General features: G+C 45.5%; 1 protein-coding gene and 1 long non-coding RNA gene across 10 annotated transcripts; one reads left to right on the top strand and one right to left on the bottom strand.

The window, feature by feature from the left end:
• The first annotated feature begins 198 nt into the window (after positions 1–198).
• LOC107208833 lies at positions 199–20492 on the top strand. Of its 8 annotated transcripts, XR_004498795.1 has the most exons (7): positions 199–271; positions 806–920; positions 12525–13821; positions 14961–15120; positions 15744–15894; positions 17430–17532; positions 18961–20492. XR_004498795.1 is itself a non-coding variant. In XM_033516859.1 (5 exons), exons 1-5 carry the CDS (start codon positions 14314–14316, stop codon positions 19052–19054), a joined length of 612 nt encoding a protein of 203 aa, XP_033372750.1. In that variant the 5' UTR covers positions 13847–14313; the 3' UTR covers positions 19055–20492. The 8 variants fall into 8 exon arrangements, 4 of the variants coding, with proteins under 4 accessions (XP_033372750.1, XP_033372752.1, XP_033372751.1 ...); XR_004498793.1 differs by lacking the exon at positions 199–271 and having other exon boundaries at positions 297–920; positions 15744–16070; XR_004498792.1 differs by lacking the exon at positions 199–271 and having other exon boundaries at positions 297–920.
• Positions 6211–9798, bottom strand: LOC107208835. Of its 2 annotated transcripts, XR_001523322.3 has the most exons (3): positions 9438–9798; positions 7535–9336; positions 6211–6435 (listed from the first exon to the last, which is right to left on the bottom strand). It is a non-coding gene; the product is annotated as an uncharacterized LOC107208835 (long non-coding RNA). The 2 variants fall into 2 exon arrangements; XR_004498796.1 differs by having other exon boundaries at positions 7535–9798.
• Positions 20493–22577: the final 2085 nt, after the last annotated feature.

The following is a 22577-nucleotide window of genomic DNA, read 5'->3' on the forward strand; positions in this document are numbered from 1 at the left end:
TTCCATCCCTCCTTCCCTCCGGTCCCTCAGCCGCTCCGCATCCCCTCGGCCGCGCCGCTCCCGCATCCCTCCGGCCGCGCCCCTCCCGGCCCTTACCTCCCCGGGGGCGCAGGGAGGGGCGGCCGGCGGCCCCGAGCTCGGCGGGACGGCCCCGAAACAAAAAGCGAAAGCGGCGGCCGCTGCCTCCCGCTCTGCCGGGCTGTCGAGCTCTGCCCGCGGCTGACGTCAAGGGCCCAAATTCCTGCCTTTCCCTGCAGGCAGATTTGTCCATGTAAGGGCTGGGGCCGGGGCCGGGACGGCCGCACGGCGGGAGGGGGCTGCGCTCAGCCGCGGCTGGGGGGGGCGGGCGGCAGCGGCTCCGGTACCTGGGCGGGAGGGAACGGGGCTGGAGGCGGCCCCGACCCTGTGAGCATCACCTTCCTGCTCTGCATCCCGCAGCCAGGGCAGCCTAAGGCCCAGAAATGCACCCTGTGCCTTGCAGGATCCAACTTTTCACAGGGAACTTTTGTTCAGGGCTCCTTTTGAGTCTCTGGGTGCTTCTCCAACCAGCTTTTCATCTGTTGCTCCCCAGCTGGGGCAAAGAGCAAGGTGAGAGGAGGTGAAAGGTGGAGGGAGCTCCAAAAGAGGTGCTTGTTCACAAATTCAAAACAAGACTTGTCGCAAATACTAAGGAGAGGGGGAAGGGAAACTATTTTTGATTGCTTTCTGTTTGATTGTTTTGTGGCTATTTCTAACGACTGCAGTTAAAATAAATTGGGATTTTGAGTGTGATTGTTTTTATAATTGAATGTTACCCTTTAAGTAGCTGTTCGGTATCTGCACCTGCCCTGAAGAGAACTGGAAGACAGAAGGGTTACATTGTGTTCAGGCTGCGGAGGGGAGCATTTCCAAGCCTTATTCATTTGGAAAGAGATTTCTGGGTGAGTTTGTAGGCACTTCAAATGTATTTCATTTTTAAAATAAAGGACTCTGGTGTGTGCTTTCAGAAGATGTTTGCATCTTATCCCATTACCAGCTTTAATGTCCACAGTCAGTCCTTGACAGCCCCAGGAGGGCAAGATTGCTCACTTGGACACAAAAAAAAGGACAGTAAGTGCCTAAAAGATTTAAGCTGTAGCAGAGAATTGTGATTCAGCCTCGCTCCACCTTCCTTGCCTGCCAAAACCACTGTACTTCCCAATCAGAGACCCCTAGAGATTTCACCCCCGCCTGGCAGAGCCCTCAGAAGGGAAAGCAGGGCATTTCCTACATTTAGCCTGCAGTGTGAACCTCTCATCTAGGGCTGATTTGGTGTCCTGTGCTAGCTCTGTGTACCAGGGGTGTTAAATTTCCCCCAGGAACAGAGAGGCCTGCCAGGGCCAGATCATCTCCTTAGAAGCACTCAGCTAAAGCTGCATGAGCAGTGACGGCTGCAGGTGTTTTCTAGGCATTAGGACTATGACTAGAAATACCCCATCCTTGTCCCAGCCGCCTACCTGGTGTTTAAACCCCGCTGAGATCCTAAACCAAAGCTGAACGGTGCATGAGTCACCAGGGCCCCATGCCGTAGGTGTTACCTAGAGAGCCAGCAGTGCTCTGTGAACACTGCGTCGTTCCTGCTCTTGTGAAAGACACGGGCACGGCTGATTTCCAGATGGAAGAGACTCTAGCACCAGCTCAACTGAGCAGCCAAAGCCTTTGCCTGAGGCCCTGCACACCCAGGTTCAGTCCTCTCCTGCAGAACCTACAGTTCACCTCTCTCCTTCCAGCTGAGTGCTGGGCTGTGAGGTCACGCTCCTGCATTGCAGGACAACTCACAATGGGATTTTCTCCCACCAGGAGCAGGTGGTCATCCCAAGGGGTTTCTTGGCACCCATGTCTGTCAACCTCACCATGGTGGAACTCTCAATGACAGATACACACAGGAACTGTTGCCTGTTCTAGTTCTTTTTTTCTTCAAGTTTTCTTGCAGAGCTGAAACAGCCCTTGTGTAAACTGGTACCTAGGGCAAGTCTATGAATGTTAAAAAAGCCCCTTTGGCCTGAGATGAGAGACAAGTGTTCTCCATTTAGTATTTCAGACAAAACCAGTGGTCAAATATTTTCCTGGTCCCATAGCCAACAATTATTGCTTCTTTATCCATGAAGCTTATGAAATTTTCCAGTGCTGTTAACAGAAGATAGAATATTGTGCCCATCCATAGCAGCCTCCTTAAAATGATCCCAAAAGTTTTAAGCTTTGAGCCTCCAGAGTTTGAGATAGTAACTACTACTACCTCCATTTTGCTGGTAGATGAACTGTGACTAATCCTCTGCAGCACAGCAGCAGAAGTTTGATTTGCAGTCCATTACCCTTCTAACGTGCTGCCCAGAATGGTCACCGCCTTGTCAAACACAGCATGAATTTTCTGGGGTTTTTTTTCTGTTTCCTATCATGACCAATATCATACACTTTGGAAATGAAAGTAGAAAATTCAAGGTGTTGAGCCTGGCTGTGAAAATCTGCTCTTTGCCTGGAAAGTATCAAAAATACTGGCAAACATACAATCATTCCTTTGGTAATATCTACTGCACCCTGCACCAGAGCAGCAAAATGAATTAAACAGCAAAAGACTGAAATGCCTGACATTGCATAGGCCAGTCAGGAGGCACGAATACAGAAGTCAGCCTGGGCCAGTATTAATTCAAGGAAATTAAGTTTTTTTAGTGTTTAAGGTGCATGACTAGAAGATTGGAAACTTGGCTTCTGTTCCTACTTTCCCTGTATTGTGACTTTAGACCAGTCAGTTCACCTTCCCATGTCTGGAGGAGCCCTTAGAAACCCACAGCACAAGGTTTAGAATGGGGAGTGACATGCCATGACCTCCTGTCAGACCCCATTCTGTGCAAAGTTTCCAGAAGTCAGCAAGTGAAACCTTGCTTTTCAGAGTTTGGGTCTCTCCTTTTCCATGAGATTTCATATGCAAAAAATCATAAAACAAAAAACTCAGGATGTAAAGAGCCCTTAGGAAGCCCAAGGAATTCCACCTCTCAGGCCATAAAGCAGGAGCAGCACTGCCTAAACTAAACTAAACTAAACTAAACTAAACTAAACTAAACTAAACTAAACTAAACTGTACCTGACAGGGATTCACCTACCTTGCTCATAAGAATGTCCAGAGGACCAATTCCAGAGCTTCACACATGGACATGTTTGCTTTATCTCTAACCCAAGTCACTTCTGCTGCAAGTCAGCTCTTAATCAGATGAAGTTGTGGGGAACTGACATACTCCCTCACTAGCAACAATTCCAGAACAACAGGAAAGTCGCTCACCTGGTGAACTAATTCTTCTGTGGGTAAAAGCCAAAGAGGCTGGAAAACACACTAAGCATTTGTTTTTGGGAGAGCTGCCACCTAATTTACAGACAAAGATCAGATACAATTAGTGTTAGATCAGCTGGAGACTCCTCTGCCCCAAACCACAGCACTTTTCACCCACCCCACCAGGAGGATGCCAGTTTCCACCAAGACATGCAGTGTCACACTTGACCCTTCAGTCCCCCAAAGGGTATTCTTGGAAGCACATGCAAAACCTGAGCTCACAGCAATAGCATTCCTGTGGCACTGGGGAAGGAATGAGGAAACACCAGCATGAATACTAGGCAGACAGGAGAGAAAGGACTTATCCTGCAAGTCTGAATTAATTTCCAAACAGGGTTCTTGTTTCTGGTTGAGGGATACACGTGTGTGCTGCCTGCTAGAAGGAATCTAGAAACAGCAGTGGGGCTGAGCTTTGTCATTCCCCACTCTGCAGGTATGTTTCCACACAGACAGGAATGCAAGACATGGTACTGAGCAGGCTTTAGTGAGTCACACATCTCTGACAGCAATTGAGACTGGGCCAAAACCCCAAGGGAATCTTCACTGATGAGAAATACAGTTGCAAACAAATTCCCCAATTTTCTGTGAGTGTATCAGAGATAATGACCACCAAACCCTCCATCTCTGCACATATCTTGGAGTTGCAAGTGGTTCACAAGACGCTCAGTTTTACCTGGCCATCAGTCCTGTCCAATTCTATAGACATGGAATCTGATTCCATATCATTTCACTGTTTGCCATGGTGAGTTTGGGGTAGGTCAGGAAAGTATAAACCTTCCTGCAAACATTTTAGGCTCTGCTCCGTGCTCTGCTCCATCTACAGTATAAACCATAATTGCTGGTGCCTCAGGAATGGTGGTTTAGTAAAACTGCTGTATTCCAGTGCTGAGAAGTACAGTTGAGCAATGTGCTTGTGTAGCATACCTCATTTTAAGGACATGCTTAAATCCAATTTGAGCCCAGAGAGATTTCAGCTTAGATTTAAGCGTTCCATTGAGCAGGGTGGATTTAAGGATTGAAGTGTTTTGCTAGACTGTATCTCTGGTTAAGGAGGAAGGAGACTTGCTAGTGCCTAGAAGAAAGAACTGCCTGAAGCATTTTGGCACATCCAAACCATTACTAGCACTACTACTTTTTTCTAATGAATTTTGATGAAATTAACACAAAGAATTGGTAAAGAAGTGGATAATTTCATTAACAATCCTCACTCTATGGATCTCAGTTTAGTGGGGGGAAAAGGCAAACTTTTAGTATCTCAGCAGAATGATGTGTAATAGTTAAAGCAGAATTATAGATTTTGTATTTTATACCACCCAGTATCTTGCACAGTATCTCACTAATAGTAAATGTTTCATGTCCATATCTGAACACAGAAATCATGAGTGCTTTGCTTTACAGGAAGTGAATCAGTTAAATATTTTGTGGAGCCTACACTGAATAAACAAAGTACCCCAGTCTTAAAAGAAATGTTCATGGTACAAAATATTTTGGGGGACATTTTTGCATGGGCTCTGACCTCCCTGTTGAGAATCAAAGTGAAAATATCGAATATACTAAGCAGATGTCTTCTCCTAGTGACAGCAAGATGAGCAAAGACAGCTGGTTAGAAGAACAACAACAACAAAAACACATCATCATTCCTGCTTTGGCTCCAAAAAATCTTGGACTTGTTGTCATAGAAGAAAGTTATATATGTAAGAAGCCAAGAAAGAGACAAATATTATTGAATCTGGTAGCATTTTAGTGAATGTGCTGGAAATAACTTAAGTAGGAAGAAAAACTGGATGCACTCCATTGTTTATTAAAAGAATGCCTCTTCTTATTTCCACAGGGACCTATAGTGTACATAGGCATTAACACATTTGCAAAATACATATTTTAAATATGTTTTTTTATTCGTCAATCTTAAGGGCTCTTCCACTAAAGTAAACAGAGTTACAGAACATAGAAATATATACAGCCACAGAAATATTATCTCTGCAAGCTAAAAATGCCAACTGTGGATTTTGTCTGTAACTCCTTCAATCAGGAAATATGGGTGTATTATGGAGGCACCTAGAGAGATCTTAAATATTAGGAAGGGAGAAGATGAGAATATTACACTCCCTCGGTGAAACATAGGATAAATAATTCACAATGAAAAAACAAAAAGGAAAAAGAAAACAAAAATTAAAATATGAAGAGCTGTTCTGGATGAAAATCAGTCGGAGCTGCATTGAACAACAGATCCAAGAGGAGTTTTTTGGCAAGACTGCAAAATAAGCCAGTGACCCTCTGGCCTCCCTGCTCAGAGGTAGCACATGCTCTCCTTGATAGTTTTCATCTGAAAAAAACTTGATTTCTCTGCTTGACCCCTGAACATTTCCACTTCCCTTTCTGAGCCTTTGGGCAGACTTGAGCAAAGAACAGGATTGATGAGAAGAGTTTAAGAAACCAAAAGCTGTGCAGTTGGTAATGGCAAAGACAAGCACCTTGAGGTGGATGTTTCCAGAGGACTAGGTAGCCCAAATCCCATGGTGCCATCAGGCAGTGCCCTATGCAACAGCAAAGCTCTGGATTTGCTGGCTCTGGAGGTGTCCTCCATTAATTCCTTCAACACACCTACCTGTCTCCTACAGAGGTCCTAAATGATTTAATGAAGAAGCAAGAGATGAATTTGGTTTATATTAAAGATATATACAAAGAAAATCATGTAAAGAGAAATATTTGCTTCAGAAAACAACTGCCTTGAGAATTGAGAGCTGTGACCAATCTGACATACCAGCTTGTAAACAGAGGACAATGAAGTCAAAAGGAGAGGACATGGCTGCTGGGTCTCCAGTTTCTGGCTACCAGCTTTGCCCTTTCTCCACCAGGTGATTAGGCAGTAATAGTTTCAAACTCAAATGGGTTTATTTACATAATTTTCTATACAGAAAACCAGGGTTAAGTATGTGGCTCTGCAACAGAACAGATGTGGGACTTGGGGAAAGTTGCAGCTTGAACTGAGCTGGAAAAGCTTCCACCATTTTGCCAACATCTTGGAGAGTCTGGAATCTTTCCCATCTCTACTGTGACAAAAACAGGACTTCTCAACATTTTGGAGGACTTTCTCCCTTGTAATAAAGGACAAAAAGCATGCAGTGAAAAACAAATCCCAGTGCCAGAAGTGACTGAGAATCAGTTTTGCCTGTTTTAATTCCCCATCTTGCCAACCTCAGCTCCAAGACCTGACTTACAGACACCCAGCCAGCCCAGGAATGACCATGCCACAATGAAGGAGCATTTCGGCCAGAAATTCCATGCTGACTCCAAGAAAACATTTCCTAGAGTATCTAGCTAAAATGGATACACTCCCACACACACTACATGAAAGGAATCATGTCTGACAAATAAACATTTCTTAATGAGAAACATTTGTCCAACATGTTTCTCCCCAGTACTCTGGAGCTTTGTGCCTTAGTGCACCATCAATAAAAGGAGAAAGCAGCCCTTCCTAGGCTCTGGGAGATCACACTGGGCTATGAAAGTGATGGACTCCCCATCTCCATTGGTTACCCTCAGAACTCCCTATACCTTACAGCACATAACTATGGACTGACTCAAGAATTTTTATAGACCCATTTCAACCCATGTTTGACCTTGACCAAGAGCATCCCTGCCCACGGGCTGCTCCGTTTGCTCTGTCCCACTTTGGGACACAAAGGCAATGCAGGGCACCTCAGTATCCCTGGGTTCAGCCACCTCTGAATGCTCATTTCCTCACATCATCAAAAATTTGGATCACCAAGGCGACAGCCCAGCCGTGCTGCCAGTGAGGTGACAGATCCCTGGCACCAGAGCCAGGCTCAAACTGCTCATGAGCTGCTTGTGGCTGGAGAGGAATGTCTGCAGAGAGCTAAACCGAATTGCTCATAGATCTCTTCCAAATTGTCTCTAGTCTAGTGGACAATTTGAGAGTAAATGTGTGCTGGAAGCACCACCTTCCCTTCAAAGTAATAACCTGAGAGCACTGAGTTTGTGGCTGTGCTGGAGAAACCTTAGGATCTCACTGGTGCCTTGGCAAATCCTTAAGATGTCAGATCTGTCTCCTCTCTCAGAGCACTTCCAGTATCTGTTTGATGGTACTGACACACCACAGCTCCAGGAATGTGGTCATGTTCCTAGCAAGGGCTGGCTGAGGTTGTGAGCCTGAAGCAATATGCATACAAATACCTGATCTGCTCAGAGCTTTTAGAGATAGTCAAATGGCTCCAAATCATCAGGAAAGATGACATTTTGGTGTCACCTTTTGTTTCTTAGTCCCACACCTAGTGCAGGGGAAAGAGGGAAAAAAAAATCAGTTTGTATTTGCATTATCCTGTCTACATTTCAGCCACAATGTTCCAGCATTTGTAAAACTTCTGGAGGCCCATCTTACCGGTTCAACATCTCACCCCTCCCTAACACAGACTGAAAAATGCCACTTTTTTCCACTATTAAATCAAAAGCTTTCTACACCCATGTGTCAGGTGTTTACCAACCTCTGTTTCCTCCCTTTGGGCAGCTGACCAGGGATAATGACCTATATCCTTGAAGCATTTGTTTTATTTAGCATTACGGAGAAGGAGGGTTTAAAGCAACAAGCAACCTAATTATATAACCTTTCCCACCCTATCTTATTACAGAGAGATCAGCTTGCATCTTCACCTGTGGAAACACAGCAGCTCAACTCTTTGAATGTCCATGACTTCATCTGGGTTCTTTCCTGCTCTGCTTTTGTCCTAAGCAGAATGGTTCCAACTTTGTTCAGATAAGATCTTTCACTCATTCTTTGCATTGGTAGGAACAACAACCTACTTGGCCTTGCTCTAGCCACATCAGTGTTGCTCCACAGATTCCTAGATGAGGTGGCCATGCTGCCCAAAGGGAAGGAAGGCCCTGATGGAGAAGTTGAATATCACCAGGCAGTGTTTGAGAGCACTCAGACTCTGTCCCCAGCACCCAGAGCATTGCACTGGTTAACGCTGTTGGTGTTGAGCACCAACTGCAGGCTCTGCACAGGGATCTGGGACTGGTACACACCCTGCATCCAGCCTCACCCCACGATGAGACAGGCAGGCAAACGAGAAAATTGGGCCCTGGCCCCTTCCTGTGATTAGGTCATTATAATGGGTAAATATTTTCCTAGATAGAGAGCTGAGATAAAGGACTCCTGATGCCTGAAATGGAGTTTGAACAAGACTTGGAAGGACTATCCCTACCTTGTAGTTCTTTATAATGTGCTTTTACCAAATAAATGCCTTTTTACCCAAAGTACTCAGGAACTTAAAGGGAACTTGTCCTTAGCTAATGATGAAAATCTTACTAAATAAATTTTTCACTGAACAGCAAGAACACCATCTAGTCTACAGCCAAACTGTTCACCAGGAAATATATAGAATGGATTTAGTGATGGGTACCAAGGGTTATTCCCAGAGGATATTACAGCTCTACACCATTTAGCCTAAATACTTACTGAGGAGTACAGAAAAGTGAACAGTAGAGGCAGAGTGCCAGAGATTGGCTTAGAGGAGTCTATTTAATAAGAGCTTTCTTCTGCAGAGAAAAAAAATATTGTGATTGTTTTTTAATGAGAATCAGTGTTCTTCTGCTATACCAAATAGTGATTATTCATTCTCTATCTCTTAACTCTGCATTACTCTGGATTTTACGACCTCTGCTCTATCCTCTCCCTTGGAGCTCCAATCTCACCCTGAGTTTTCTCAGGGTTTGGAAACTTTTGTGTGAGATAAATTGGTTTATAAGGTAGTCTTTGAGGAACAAGTCTCACTTAAATCTCACATAATATCCAAGAATGTTCTCCGGTATTTGACCTCTTTGTGGATGAAACAATACTCTTCAGACACAATAACCTTGGTGTTTCAAAGCTGTAACCAGCACCTGTGGAGTTTTCAAACAAATAGGCTCAGTATTCCTTGGTGCTGTCTTCCTCACTGCTCCCACATTTAATTGCTTTGTAATTATACTTGTAAAACCTGCAATAGGATTACACATGGGGAAAAGAAAAATAATTTTAAAAGTCACATTTCAGAACAGGAGGGGATTTATGGGAGCTCCAAGACAAAGAAAAACCCACCTTTCTTTCTTTCTTCATTGTTGTCTTTGGAAGGCAGCCATCAAAGTTTCCTTGTCAGTAATACAAGGATTTGTAAATAGAACAAAGAGCTTCCTCACACCAAGGCACATTATATAACCCAGCGCCGTCACCGTGTGTCTTCACAGGCAGTTCCCTTGAACTTTGCATCTCGCTCCTCCTGAGAACAGTCCTCATGCCAGCTTGAACAGATGTGGTTTCCTTCAGGAAAGGTTTTCTGTTAGGGTCATTCTGACTTTCCTTTCAGAGTTTTCCAGCCTCATGTGCTCTTTGCTCAAGGGATTACTGTGGTGGACACTAACCCCATGTGCTACTGTTAAGTTTCTCCTCACCTGCTGGCTGAGCTGAATGAGTGCTGAAATCTCTGTTCCACAGAAAAATCTGACATTTCATGTTTTCCTGAATCAGACCGGAAAGCTGCAATTTCCTGTGAACCCAAATTCTGAGAAGCATTTCAGAAAGTGCAGAATGGCCTCAGCGCAGCCTTTTGTTTGGGTGTTATCTACAGGTTTTTATGAGACTTAAGCTAGCTTTAAACACGTCATGTTCCAAGTGAACCCAAACACAACCAGGCAGCACCCACTGTTCCCAAAGTCACCCAGGGAGCTGCGGCATCTCCCAAGGGTGCTTCACGAGAAAGAGGTGACAAAGAACTACGTGTGGTTTCCTCTCACCCCATGCATTATTCTAGTATTGCCACTGCTTCAATTCCACCAGTGCACTCACAGACTTCAAGCTTCCAAGCATTTTAATTCCTATTTTCCAGGCTCTTTGAAAACAAAGGATTTTATAGAACATCACTGAGGATATAACTCAATAGCTTGTACAGCCCTGGCATGATATTTCCAACGTATCGAGTGCATATTCAATGGCACTATTTTAAAAGTGTTCAGCTTGAAGAAGTTTTAACTAAATCAGGGCACAAGGCCATGCAGACCCTCTTATTTTAGTATCAATAGAGCTAGTTTTTCATCTCTGGTTGGTTAGAAAGTTTTGTAAATGAACAAGGATATGACATTCTACAGCTGATGTAGATCACCAAATGCAAAAGTTCACACTGGTTAAACTAGGGCGGTATCAGCTTGTGTGAAGGCAGCTTTGAAGCTGCAACAGCATAGTGGGAAAAGCAGCCCTGCCCTGTGAACAAGTGAGAAAAAACAAAGAAAACAGTGGAGCAAGAGCTGCTGCTAGCTGGTCTTCATGGAAAATGGAGCTAAGAAAAAAAAGAAAGATAAAAAGAATGAAAAAAAAGAGGTGGAGGAAGAAACAGAAGCATACTTCAAGACCAAAATCTCATCAGACTAAAAAATCAGTCTAACTCCCACATTGCAACACTTTGCAGGTCTAATAGACACAAAGCTGTTCCTTCACCCGAAAGCCAAACATAAAAGTCACGGAAACCCATCATGCCAATTCTGTGGCTGCTTTCCGGAGCAGAATCTCTTTAAATGTCAATGTTCTCTTTGTTCTGTGCACCCTTTATAATGAGTCTATCATCTGTTTGGTAAAAGATCCAGTGAAATATGTAATAAGGTTATCTCACCATCTCTCCCTATTGTAAAGTCATATCTCCTCTTCCACTCATTAATTATTGTCTTCCATTTCCTGTGTCAGATGTGAATCAGAAAATAGGGACTCGAGGCTTACAAGCTTAGCAACTTACCATATACCAGCTGAGCTGTGGTAACTCCCCATGTGCTCCCTCTTAGCCCGTACTGAACAAAGGCAGTGTGACTTTGCTGTACACAGGCCTGCAGTCGATGCAGTTTGGATTAACCTCCTTTTATTGTCAGCTAAGCTGACACTGATAGTGGCCATGGCCCAGCTAATGTTCAGTCCTCATATTGTAAGACTTTGCCTTTAAATCCGGGAGCAGAGCTCTAGCAATATAACTATCTGGAAAGCTACGATGATTTATGTGCTGTCAACATACGCTAAAATAAAAAAGGACAAAAAAGCAGCACAATTACATGATTATCAGCCAATGCCCCTCGGTTTGCAGTTTTTCAAGCATGAACTGCTCAAACTTTGGATCAAGAAGTGAAGCAATCTGTTTCTCAAGTGCAAACAGGGAAAAGTTATATGAGTCTTCCAGCAATTTCAGGCAAATATATCACAGAAGCAGCATGCTTAGCCTTTTTACTGTGCATCTGTCTGATTTCCCTGATATATAGTAAGAGTCAAAACTCTAATCTCTTTTAGCTCTTTTTTATTGTCTCTGCAGCACTAACTTTGAAAAATGGCCTTGTCCCCAAAGAACTGCACACAGTCCATGTAGGGAAGCTGTTAAAATAAATGCTTTACGTAAAAAATATTGCAGACGAACTCGGCTCTGAGGGTTTTAGAGCTACAACATATAGATATAAACCAGAGCAGCTAAGTATGAATGGAGGTCATACTCCAGTAGAGAAGGGAACTCCCCTGTCTGACAGTTGTTGCACACGACCTCTGAAATCAACAATTCTCTCTCTTCTTTCTCTAGGCTGCAGTGTTTTAATAAATGACTATTCTCATGGTAATGTCCTTCTGCCTTCCTCCCCACTGACCTCAATACATACCATGCCAATTCATAAAGTTTCTTCTTTCACTGGATTTGAGCGCTTTCTGGAGGCCTTATTTATGCTGTTCTGCTTGAGAGACATCTGGCTGATTTATAGACACTAAGACACAGACGAGAACAGTGTTGGCTGCCCAACCTGAATATTGTGTTTCCTACACACTGTGTTCCCATCTCTGCCCGTGCCATGGTCTGATTTCTGATAGTCTGTGTGTTGTTCAAAGTCAAGAGCAAACTTTCTGCCTCAGAAAAGCTTCTGAGATCCTCAGGAATAAAAGTATGTTTTTCCACCTGTATTCCTCACAAAGCAGTGATATCTGTGTCTAGACACTGATTGGGGAAATTCAGGCAAGGGATAATGTGCAAATGAGAACATGATTCAGTGGTGGGAAAAATACAGACAAATACCAGGTGCTTCAAAGGCTGAATCACAAATAAGACAGTGAAAAAATCTAAGAATGCAGGAGATGATGGAGGAGCTTGACTTGGCATTTATCTGTTTATTCCAACAGGATATGCAGATTCCACCCTTCTGACATCACTGCCTCATCTCGCCTCATCGGTGCCTCATGACACAACCCCTCTCCACAGCACTGAGTCAGCACCACTGTGTGATCTCCTCTTGGCCATGCAAGATGGTGAAAAGCTGCCTATAATGGTGAAAGCATAAAGGAACCTCTAAACAGGTCCCCAAAGGGATTAAAAAATTCATGGTCATCTTATGAGAACCCCTCCCAGGAAATAACATGTGCTTGGAAAAATTTACTGTACAGTAACACAGCAGTGTTCTATGGGAGTGCTCCCACAGCAGATGGAACAATAATTCATACTGTGTGTTCAAAGAAAGGAGCAAGGAACACTTGCACTTCACTCTGGGAGCTTCAAAAAAGATGCCAAGCATCTTTTAGTTAGTTACTGCACCCCAGTAACTAACAGGTACAGGCTGATTCTGCCTGCTGCACTCTTCTATAGGCCTGGACTGAAAGAATATTTCTTAAAGCATCCTTGGAAGTGTCCAAGGCCAAGTTGCAGCCTTGCACATGAAGAGGGGTTTGAAACTAGATGATCTTTAAGGTCTCTTCCAACCCAAACTGTTCTATGATTCTGTGAAAGCATCACACACATGGAGTGCTAACCCTCCTCCCCCCCTAAAAAAGCTGTTTCCTATTTTGGGAAAAAAAGCCCAGAACAAAACAATCAAATGGAAAGAATCTGAAATATTCATATAATGGTTGAATTGCAAGAGGCAATGTAAAGAGGAGTTTTATGTTGGAAGAAACTCAGCCACATGAAAACTAAAATATTGGGCCACTACCCCCAAGTCTGGTCTTAAACAGTCCCTGAGTCTCTAAACACAACCCCAAAAACACTCTGTGCTGCACCTCAGTGTGTCATTCTGTACAATAGGGCCAGATTTTCTTCCTGGAAAACCAGGTCCAGAGGCCAGGAGGCTCTTGTTCTATTTGCACATGCAAGTCCTTTTGTTGGGGGATTTAGGTCACAAGAGGGTAGGAAAGGCAGCTCTGAATCACCTGGCTCTTGCACGTGTTGCTTGCACGTTGTGCAAAGGTTTCTGAACTCAGCCTCCTTTCAAGACACACCCTTTGTTTGTTACTTTCTCTTAGGGCTTTTTCGCAACCCCATCCACTGCCAACACAAACAAGGTTGCAACATCACCCTCCAGTCTGTCTTCCTCTGCTCTAAATGTCAACCAGCCACATAGCGCTGCTCACTTGCTTAATTGGGCAAAATACCTGCTGTGGCAGCCCTGTGCCTTGACTGCCTCCAGGAGAAAGTTTCTTGGGAATGGTAAGTGACGGAACCTGCAAGTCGGTCTTAGTCACGTTGATACCAGATACCAAGAGCCTTGCCCAGGTAGGACACGCGGTTGGCTTGGCTGAGCAGCCATCAAGCATGTGTGAGGCAGCAGGGGAGGCTAAGGAGTAATTATCAGGGATCACAGTGGCTACTAGAAGTTGTTTCTGCAATTGCGGCGCTTTCTACTTCACTGCAGTGCACACCCTGTGCATAGAGAGCAGGGGAGAGATGATGCCACCGTTTCAATGTCATTTATCACTGTGAAACAAACTGTGGGAACAAGTTCCACTCCTAATATTTGGGATAACTAGAGCAGATCTCTTCTAACTAAAGGTGCACCACGACAAACACTCTGTGATCACTGTCTGTAAGCAGGTAGGAAACACAGGCACCCTGGAGACCCTCTTAACTCCCAAATCTTGTCCACACTGGGAAGTAGATACATAATGCACTGAACAGAGGATCTGCAGCAAGCCCAGGAAGATGGAGAGTGCATGGTGCCTCCAGTCAGCCCCTCCACACAGCCATTCATTCCAGCTGAGATCAGCACAGCGGCCCAAGGACTCCCCACAGACGGTGGAATACAGGTCTGCTCTGTCCGCGTTTTTGGCATGGCCTCCTGCTCAGACAGAGCTGTTGTGTGCGTGGGATGGGACAGCATCCTGTCCTCCTCCTGCCTGATGGCTGCCCCGGTGCTGGGCTGTCATTAGCCAGCGAGCCCCTGCCCAGCGTGGCACGCCAGGAGCCGGGCTGTGGGTGGTGCTGCTCACCGGCTGGAGGCGGCTGCTTTTATCAGCAGCCTTGATCAGGGGGATTTTCTCTTATTTCATTCTCAAGCTTCCTCCAGCCTCGGATTTGCATAAGATCCTGGGTTAGGACTAATCTGATCCCAGGCTGGGAACATTGCGTCAGGCCCAGCGAATCCTCCATGCCAAACTGTCTCTGGTCGGGGTGTGTTGGCACTGGGAAACAGAACCGTGCAGGGACAAATGACAGCTTGAATTTTCCTTAGTAATAGGAGGTGCCTGGCTTTGTATCTCATTTAAACTCCTGTGCTATGTGGCAACTCCCAGTCAAGTTTCTATTTGTTTACAGCCCTTGTAGCCAGGTGCTTTCCATGTTCACTCCAGGTTGCTGAAACAAGAAGTGTGTCCAGCCTCCAGGGCTTGCCAGCAGCTATTGACTGATACGAGCACACTGTCCTCGGTGGCAGGAGGGAGCAACTTGCTTTATCTATGCATTCCCTGGCAAGCAGCAGCAGTGGAGAAAGAGACATGTCTCACTGGCCAGGTAAGGGTATGAATTCAAGTCTCAGAATGTAAATAAAAATGTGGCCATTCTGTTGGAGGAGTTAGAGGTGACAGGTTGCAAGTGTAGCCGTGACACCTCCTGAAGGGCTGCTCGCTGTGGCCATGTGGCTGATTGGCTTTTCCAGGTCCCACTGGATTAAATTCATGAGCATGCTTGGGGAGGTGGGGGTTTCACTTAAGGTTTTCACTTGGTAAAATGACAGAAGAGTGGAGGATCAGCAGTGCCAAGTGTCTGATATAGCAATCACCATCTGTCTTGCTCACCTTCCCATCACCACTTTATGGCCAAGAAGATGGCCTGAGCTATTTCTTTGCTGCCAGATTCACTTGCTTCAAGAGCAATTTGGCATCCTGAACTGGAGCTGTTCTTTTATAAAATATAGACACAGACAAGTCCTACTGCAGGAGGTACTATGAACATGGGGTTGTGATTGACACTGGGGTACAGACTGCCCATGGCCCCAAATCCCTCAAGACTGGGCTGACCTACTGTAACACATTGATTATCTCACTGCAATATTTAAAAATATATACTTCCTGCCAAAAATAGTGTGCTCCACTTGCCAACTAGACTCATTCTGGATCTGTCTTGTGTCATTTCAGTGTCCAGTCCCTGGCAAGCCAAATCATTCTACAAGCTCTGAAACTGAAGATAAAAAATCAGCAATGGAACATTGCTGCTTGAGTCAGAGGTGTGAAGGAATCAGCTCTCCACTCCATGATCCATCCTCCAGCTCACAGCTGGTACAAATGGGTACATCCTTGGCAGTTCAATCACTACTGTCCCATTGGCTGGAAATGTTGTATTTTCTGACATTAGAGTATACACAGATTCATCTCAGATGGCAACCATGAAACTAAATGTGCTGTTGTAATGATGGGAAAAATCTTCAGTGCTTTGTTTTATTTGACCAGTCCTCAAAAGTCAAGGTATCCTGCTTAGAGCATTAAGAAAATACCCTGTATTTTGTCCACTTACAAGTGACACAGTGGCTCTGCTTCATACCAGAATGTCCATTCTCTAACACCACATTTATTGGAATAATAGGAAAAGAAAAATTATTTTTTTTTTTTTAGTAGGGGGGATTGGGGTGTTTAAAGTTTATGTTGTACTCTCAAGTCCAGAAATCTTTTGTTTCTGGTAGGAGCTGTGCCACCTTATTACTGGTATTGGCTTTCTGCACAGGCCTTTAGTTGGGATTTTACTCCACTGAGAAGTTTTCTTGTTTTGATTGGGGATGTTTTTTGTCCTGGTGACAATTTTAGGTCATGCCAAACCTCCACGTGAACATCTCAGTTACACAGCTGCAGCCCCACCTTCCTCCAAAGAAACACTGAGAGCATTCCTCCCCCTCACAAAGAGTGTGAGCTCTTTGCCCAGAACAACAGAGGCTTTCCTGGTAGCAAATACCTATTCCTCTAGTCACTCAAAGGAGAAAACATGTTGGTGACAAGTCTTTTCCTTTTTTTTTTTTTTTGTTCTTTCCATAGGGAAGAATCTTGATTCCTACCCAAATTCTGTTTGGGTTTTTTTGTGTTTTTGGTGGGTTTTCTTTGTTTTATGAAAAAGGCATCGCCATGTAAGGGGTGTTAAATTGCTGCTGAGCCCAGATGACGGTGGGAGGATAGCATTTTGCTGTTTCCTTTCCTGCAACGCTGGCTCATGAAGCTGTGTCCCAAATCGCTGGCAGTGTGGCTTTGCAGTGTTGTGGACAGTGAGCTGGCTCAGGTAGCTGCAGCATACCCCACACCCTTGTACCACTGAGCAAGTGAAGTCAATGAAGAGTTTGACAGTTTGACAGCTGTAGGAAAACAACTGTATATGATGATTAATAAATAGAGAATATTTATGAATGCCTTCCCTCTGAGGATCAGGCTAATAGTAATCATACTTTTCTAAATCCTATCTATAAAGTCATGTACATTTAGATAAACACAGTCATAGAGATTTTTCTGCTGGCATAAATACAAGGCAGAGTCCCAGCTCTCAATCTTTACTTCAGACTCCTGGATGCCAACCTTCCTTCTCTGTGAGGACAAAAAGAGAAACTGGCTCCAGAAAATATAGTCAGTGTTTACATTTTATTGAACCACTAGACATTGCTGTTGGCCCCATCATGAAAACAGTGCAGCAAAGAGTGCCTTTCATTTGCCTGTGCTTGGCAGAAAGTGTCGTTCTTTGGTTACTCAGCTGAAGTTGACAAGTTGCCCAGTATTTTTATTATCAGGTTGTCAGCTCAATCTCACTACTGCCCTCTTAATTTATTATTTTGTATTTCAAAATCACAGGTGTGACTCATTGCACAGCCAGAGGTTATAATGAAGTATCCCACTCATCCTTTAGCTCACCCTTTGTTCGAGACAATGTGGATTGCGGAAGGTTTCTGAGGAGGTAAGAGGATTGCAAAAGAGTCAAAGACTCCTCTTTTATCTTACCTATGTGTGGGCAGTGAAACTGCCTGATATGAAACCAGTTGGGTGCAAAGGTGGGCATGGAGGTTCATTTGTCATTGTGTCGAGGGTTGAAACTCAGAAGATGCAGTAGCTGTCATTAAAGATAGGCGCCCAAACTTAAATCACCTCACCCTGAGGGTAAGTCCAGAGAGACAATCCCAGGATAACACACTTCTCCCAACATTTCCTCTATGCTTTAGTTTCCAACAGGACAGAGGATGAAAACCAAGCAGGCATTTTTCAGTTTAAAAAAAAATCTTGTTCCCTGCATTTTATGATTTACATCTGGAAATGACTCTAAGTGCAAGATTTTGCCATTACCGTGCAAATAAGAATCCTGTGGCATTAGAGTTTTTGAAATATAAATATATGTTTCTTAGCATAAAGTGACGTATCTTCCAGAAGCACAGTTCTCTTGGAAAGAATGTCTTGCTGCTGATTATGAAAATGGCATGAAAGTCATGGGCTGAATTAAATATTTTTCCATATGGGAAAATTGATGGGAAAGCTTCCTGGTATCATCAGTTCATGTGAAGCAGAGGAAGAGATCCTTTTACCACAGAAGTGTCAAAATCCAGAGCTATTCTGAATCAATTTGCTCTTTTAATTGTCTTGTACAGACGTCTGTCTCTGCAGCAGAAATGCTGAGCTCATGCTACATGAAAACAACCCACATAAACTTGAGGAGATACAAACACAATTTGTTCCTAACAGAAGGAGCTTACAAAGCCACACGCCCCAGTGTCCTGGCAACTCATTTCCCTCCCCAGGGGGAAGATGCATGTCCTATGTCCAGTCTGAGTACCCTGGAGCAGTGACAGGCAGGGGCAGAACCGTGGGGGTACTCGGCTTTTTTAAAGGTGCAACGTGGAGCTGTGGCAATGCCAAAAGTGTTCCTGGTCTGCTCTGTCTCATTGCTGGGGGGGAGGAACTGTGACTCAAAGGCTGTCCGCTGGCAACACAGAAAACTACACCAAGAGCACTGGTTCAGCTCTGCCGTATCCAATTTCTGTCAAGTATAGAATAATAGCTATCCAGCGAGCTGGGACATGCTTCGCCAGCATCAATAGAGCTGTGCTTCAGAGCATCCCTCGAGGTAGCAAAGAATTATCCCCATTTTATAAATGAGGTAACTCAGGCACAGGGATTAAAGCCAGAATGTTCCAAACTGGCTGCCTACTGCTAGGTATCTACACCCATATTTACGCAACTCATGGCCTGATTTTCAGAAGGGCAGGGCAATGAAAATTTTGGCCTGAGGGATTTGTTCACATACAGTTTACTGGTAACAACGCCCAGGATGGAAGCTTGGTCTCTACTACCTGTCTTTCACCTTAACCACTGAAAACATCCTTTCTACCACTAGCCAAAAGTTGGTGAAGGCTCCTGAGTGTCCCCGTTTGCCATGCAGAGGTTCAGAGTTAGCAATGCAGGCTGGCTGCCTACGTGCTCTCAGCTAGAGACTTTTAAAGAGCAGCAGCAGGAGTAAAACTGGTGAGATTTCTTTGCTTCCTTCTCAGCTTTTCAGAGCCCAGGCAGCTTTGTTTGACTTACAGTGCTTTGCTAAAACAGTGTATCTGGTGTGTCAACCTCTGTTCTGCCTCACACATGGCATCATTTTTCCCCTCTGTCCCTTCACTGTGTCCTGCTCAGGACACCTCAGCCTGGCAGAGCACAGATCCAGTGCAGAACCAGTAACAGACCAGTAAGAGAAGGGAGAAAACTGGCCAGATGGATATCTGAGCTGCTCAAAATCACAAGCACCAAGAGAAGCAAATTAATCTCAGTGCCCCCTCATTCTCTTTCTGGTCTTTAACTGAGCCTCAAAAATAGCCCTGATTTATTGGAAACTCTTGAGAAGCAAGAAAATGTACAAAAAAACCCTATTCCCATACAATCAACTAGCAAAACCCAGGAGGCAGAGCATTTGCTGGCTGGCTACAATAGAGCTTTGCAAGTGTCCCTGCTAAAATCATCCCTGCTAGGGGCTAATGTGATGCTTGTCTTAGCTTGTTAGAGAGCCTCGTTGTCTTCAGACACGTACTTGAAAAACAATGCTGGTGGTTGGTTGCTACCTGAGGGAAGAAGGACAAAGGATCTCGGCTGTCTCTGTGGAATGGTCACTGGTCAGGTCACCCCAAGCCTGACCTGCAATACCAAGTGCATGCTGCAAATCCATTGCTGTCAGCCCTTGTGTTTTGTCTCATCTATGGAGCCCCAGCCACCTCTGACCTCTTCCTTCCCTTCCTTCAGGCCATGAGGCTCCTGCTCAGCTGCTCTGTAGCTTCCCCCCACCCGGAGGGAGGACAGGCTAGGGGAGGTGACAACCTTCAGCAAAGGTTAAGACTGGAAAAGAAGGAAGTGTCAGCTCAATCAGGTCAGCTCAGCCAACCAACTGCTGCTGTAATCCCTCTGCCTCAGGTCCCTGTGCTGTTGTGCTCGTGCTCTGAATGTTACTGTATGAGCAGCAGCCTTGTCCCCACAGTACTGTCAGCCTGCAGCATCCAGACAGGGAGATGGGGAAAAGGGGTAAAGAGAATCTCCCAGAACTGTTTCCAGATCCTCCTCTTCCAGTGTGTTTCAGAAGCATGCACTTTGAGATGGACTTTACTCCAGAAGTTCAGAAGCCCAGACTTGGCACCCTCTGATTTCTCCAGAAGAAGGCTGAGAGCTAGATATGGATCAATTCTTATGCTGAACCTCCAAATTCACAGCAAACCCAGAAGCTTTGAGAAGCTGTCAGTGACACGACCCCAGTTCTCTCTGCCCATGTCTGAGGTGCCTCTTCTGGGATGGGAGCAACTGAGTCTCACCAATCTGTCAGCAACCAGGAGGAAGCCAGGAAACAAATAAACAATAAAAGTTGGTGCTGCACTTCATACAGCAGCCAGTGCATTATTCTGTGGTGAAAACAAACACTATTCTTCTCTGCCAGATAAACACACTTTATCCTATAAAGAGCAGCATTTTTGACTGTTCAGCAGCAGCCAAACTCACGATGGGAAAAATAACAGGTGTTTGTAAGACACTCCCTGTTTATCCACAGTGCTTAAAATAATTGCTTAAAAAAATCCAACAGAGATTTAATTTTCTATGCTCCCACATTTAAAAAAACAAAAACAAAAAAAACCCCTAAGCTTGGCTCATGGTAGTTGAAGGCAATTCATTATGAAAGGGGTGTTCTTTCTGTTGTGGTAGCAAAGAAACCTACTTATGAAAGCTCCTGAGGAGCAGAATAGTAAAGCAAATTCCTGCCTAGAACCAACACTTCCCTGTGCTTTTCATCAAACTCTCCAGGTGGAAGCTTTTAGTATCAAAACATATGATTTTATTGTCAAAGCGGGATGGGCAGGGATTAAGCTCCTCCAGTTGCTGCCCATCATTGACCATCTCCAGCATTGCTTTTTATAAGGCAACGATGGCCTTGGGCTGGCTTATGCCCTTCCCTCTTGTTCTGGTGGTGGAACAGGAGATAAGTGCACTGCTCCAGTGGGAAAAGTATGTCCCAAAGGCACAGACCTTTCTTCAATCACTGCTTGCTTCTCCGGGAAATAACTGGCAATGGATCTTGATCAATAGACCACTTTCCAGCGCAATAGGCTGACACATGGTGCTGGAGGAAGAGGACAGAGACTCCCTGTCTCCATCCACTCTCCCCATGCTTGCTTACAGCACAGGTGGGGGACATCCCTGAGCCACCCAGGGGTGAGGGGGCACTCAGTGCATGGCTGCTGCTGGGATTTGATCCATGTGGTGGTGAATGGGCCACAGATAAAGTCCCTGCAGGAGCCACCCAAGACAGTACAGCATCATTCCTGAGGGCTACAAGCTTCATGAGACAACGATTTTGGTGGTTCTCTGTCGTCAGGACCTTCCTTTCCTATGGGGAATGGCTCTCCTTGAGTCTGGCTCCCTGCAAGCTGTTGGGATAAGTCACAGATGCTCAATAGCTCCCTGGGAACCTGGAGAGAGCCTGGAGCACTAGCAGCTCACCTAGCAGCTCACCTAGCAGCTCCCCAGTGCTGTCCCAAGCCCCAGGGAGCAGGTGGCTCCTGGACTGCCAATCCAGGTCACAGGTGGATGTAGACACAGCCTACCCGTCACCTCCAACATGGGACTGAGATATCCTGATGCTGGGAGTAAAACACAGCCACATTTTAGACTTTACTGTTCCCACAAAGGTGCAGGAAGGGTTACACAGCCCAAATCTTCCTGGGAGGGCTCACGTATCTCTAAGCAGTGGGCATGAGAGACAGGCAGATGGGGTTTGTGCAGACGAGGGACCGAGCAGGGCTTACAGTGGTTATTATCTGTGTTTCGGCAGCGTTCCCGGCTGAGACCAGCCCCTGGTGGCACCGCCAGGCTTGTCACACACAGCGGCCTCTGGCCTGAGCAGAGGAGACAGATGAAAGGCAGAAGGAGGAACAGAGGCACAGGGGAGAGCAGTGATGTCCCAGGGGCTGGCAGCAGCGGCGTGGGGCGGTGTGGGCCCGGCAAGGTGCCGCTGTCACACGGGATGCTCAGCGATGTCCGCTCACAGGGCTCCTCCAGCCTGTCTGCCATGAGACAGAGCCCAGCTTCCGAAAGGACATTCCCACAGGCAGAGAGGCCAAGATGAAAGAAGGCGGCTGCAGTGCGTAGCGGGGCAGGATGAAAGGGTTCAGAGGCCGGAGGAGCGGAGAGAAGGCAGTGACTCAAAGAGCGGAGCCAGAGGCAGCGGCAGCCGCACACATAGCGGCTCTGGCGCTGGACACAAAGCAGTGCTGCAGCAAAGCACGGCGGCGAAAGCAGCCCGGAGATCAAGCCCGTCCTGAGCCCAGCGAGACTGAAAGCGTCTGAGCAATAAAGGATCTCACACTGCTCCAGGGCCGGCAGCTCGAGGCCTGCGGGGCAAGGCAGGGCTTTATGTACAAAAATGAAATACAACCAAGTCCTCTGTAGCCGCTGCACCGGCCTGGGGAAAAAGCACAGAGATAGGAAAAA

This window comes from Parus major, chromosome 9, assembly GCF_001522545.3.
Source record: "Parus major isolate Abel chromosome 9, Parus_major1.1, whole genome shotgun sequence".
NCBI lineage: Eukaryota > Metazoa > Chordata > Aves > Passeriformes > Paridae > Parus > Parus major.

Coding starts and splice junctions, on each gene's coding strand:
- LOC107208833 (XM_033516858.1), top strand. CDS start 14,314: ATGGAGAGTGCATGGTGCCTCCAGTCAGCCCCTCCACACAGCCATTCA. Junction 15,895..17,429: donor CTCACAGCTGGTACAAATGG/GTACATCCTTGG, acceptor TCAAAATCACAG/GTGTGACTCATTGCACAGCC. Junction 17,533..20,308: donor TGCGGAAGGTTTCTGAGGAG/GTAAGAGGATTG, acceptor CCAAATTCACAG/CAAACCCAGAAGCTTTGAGA.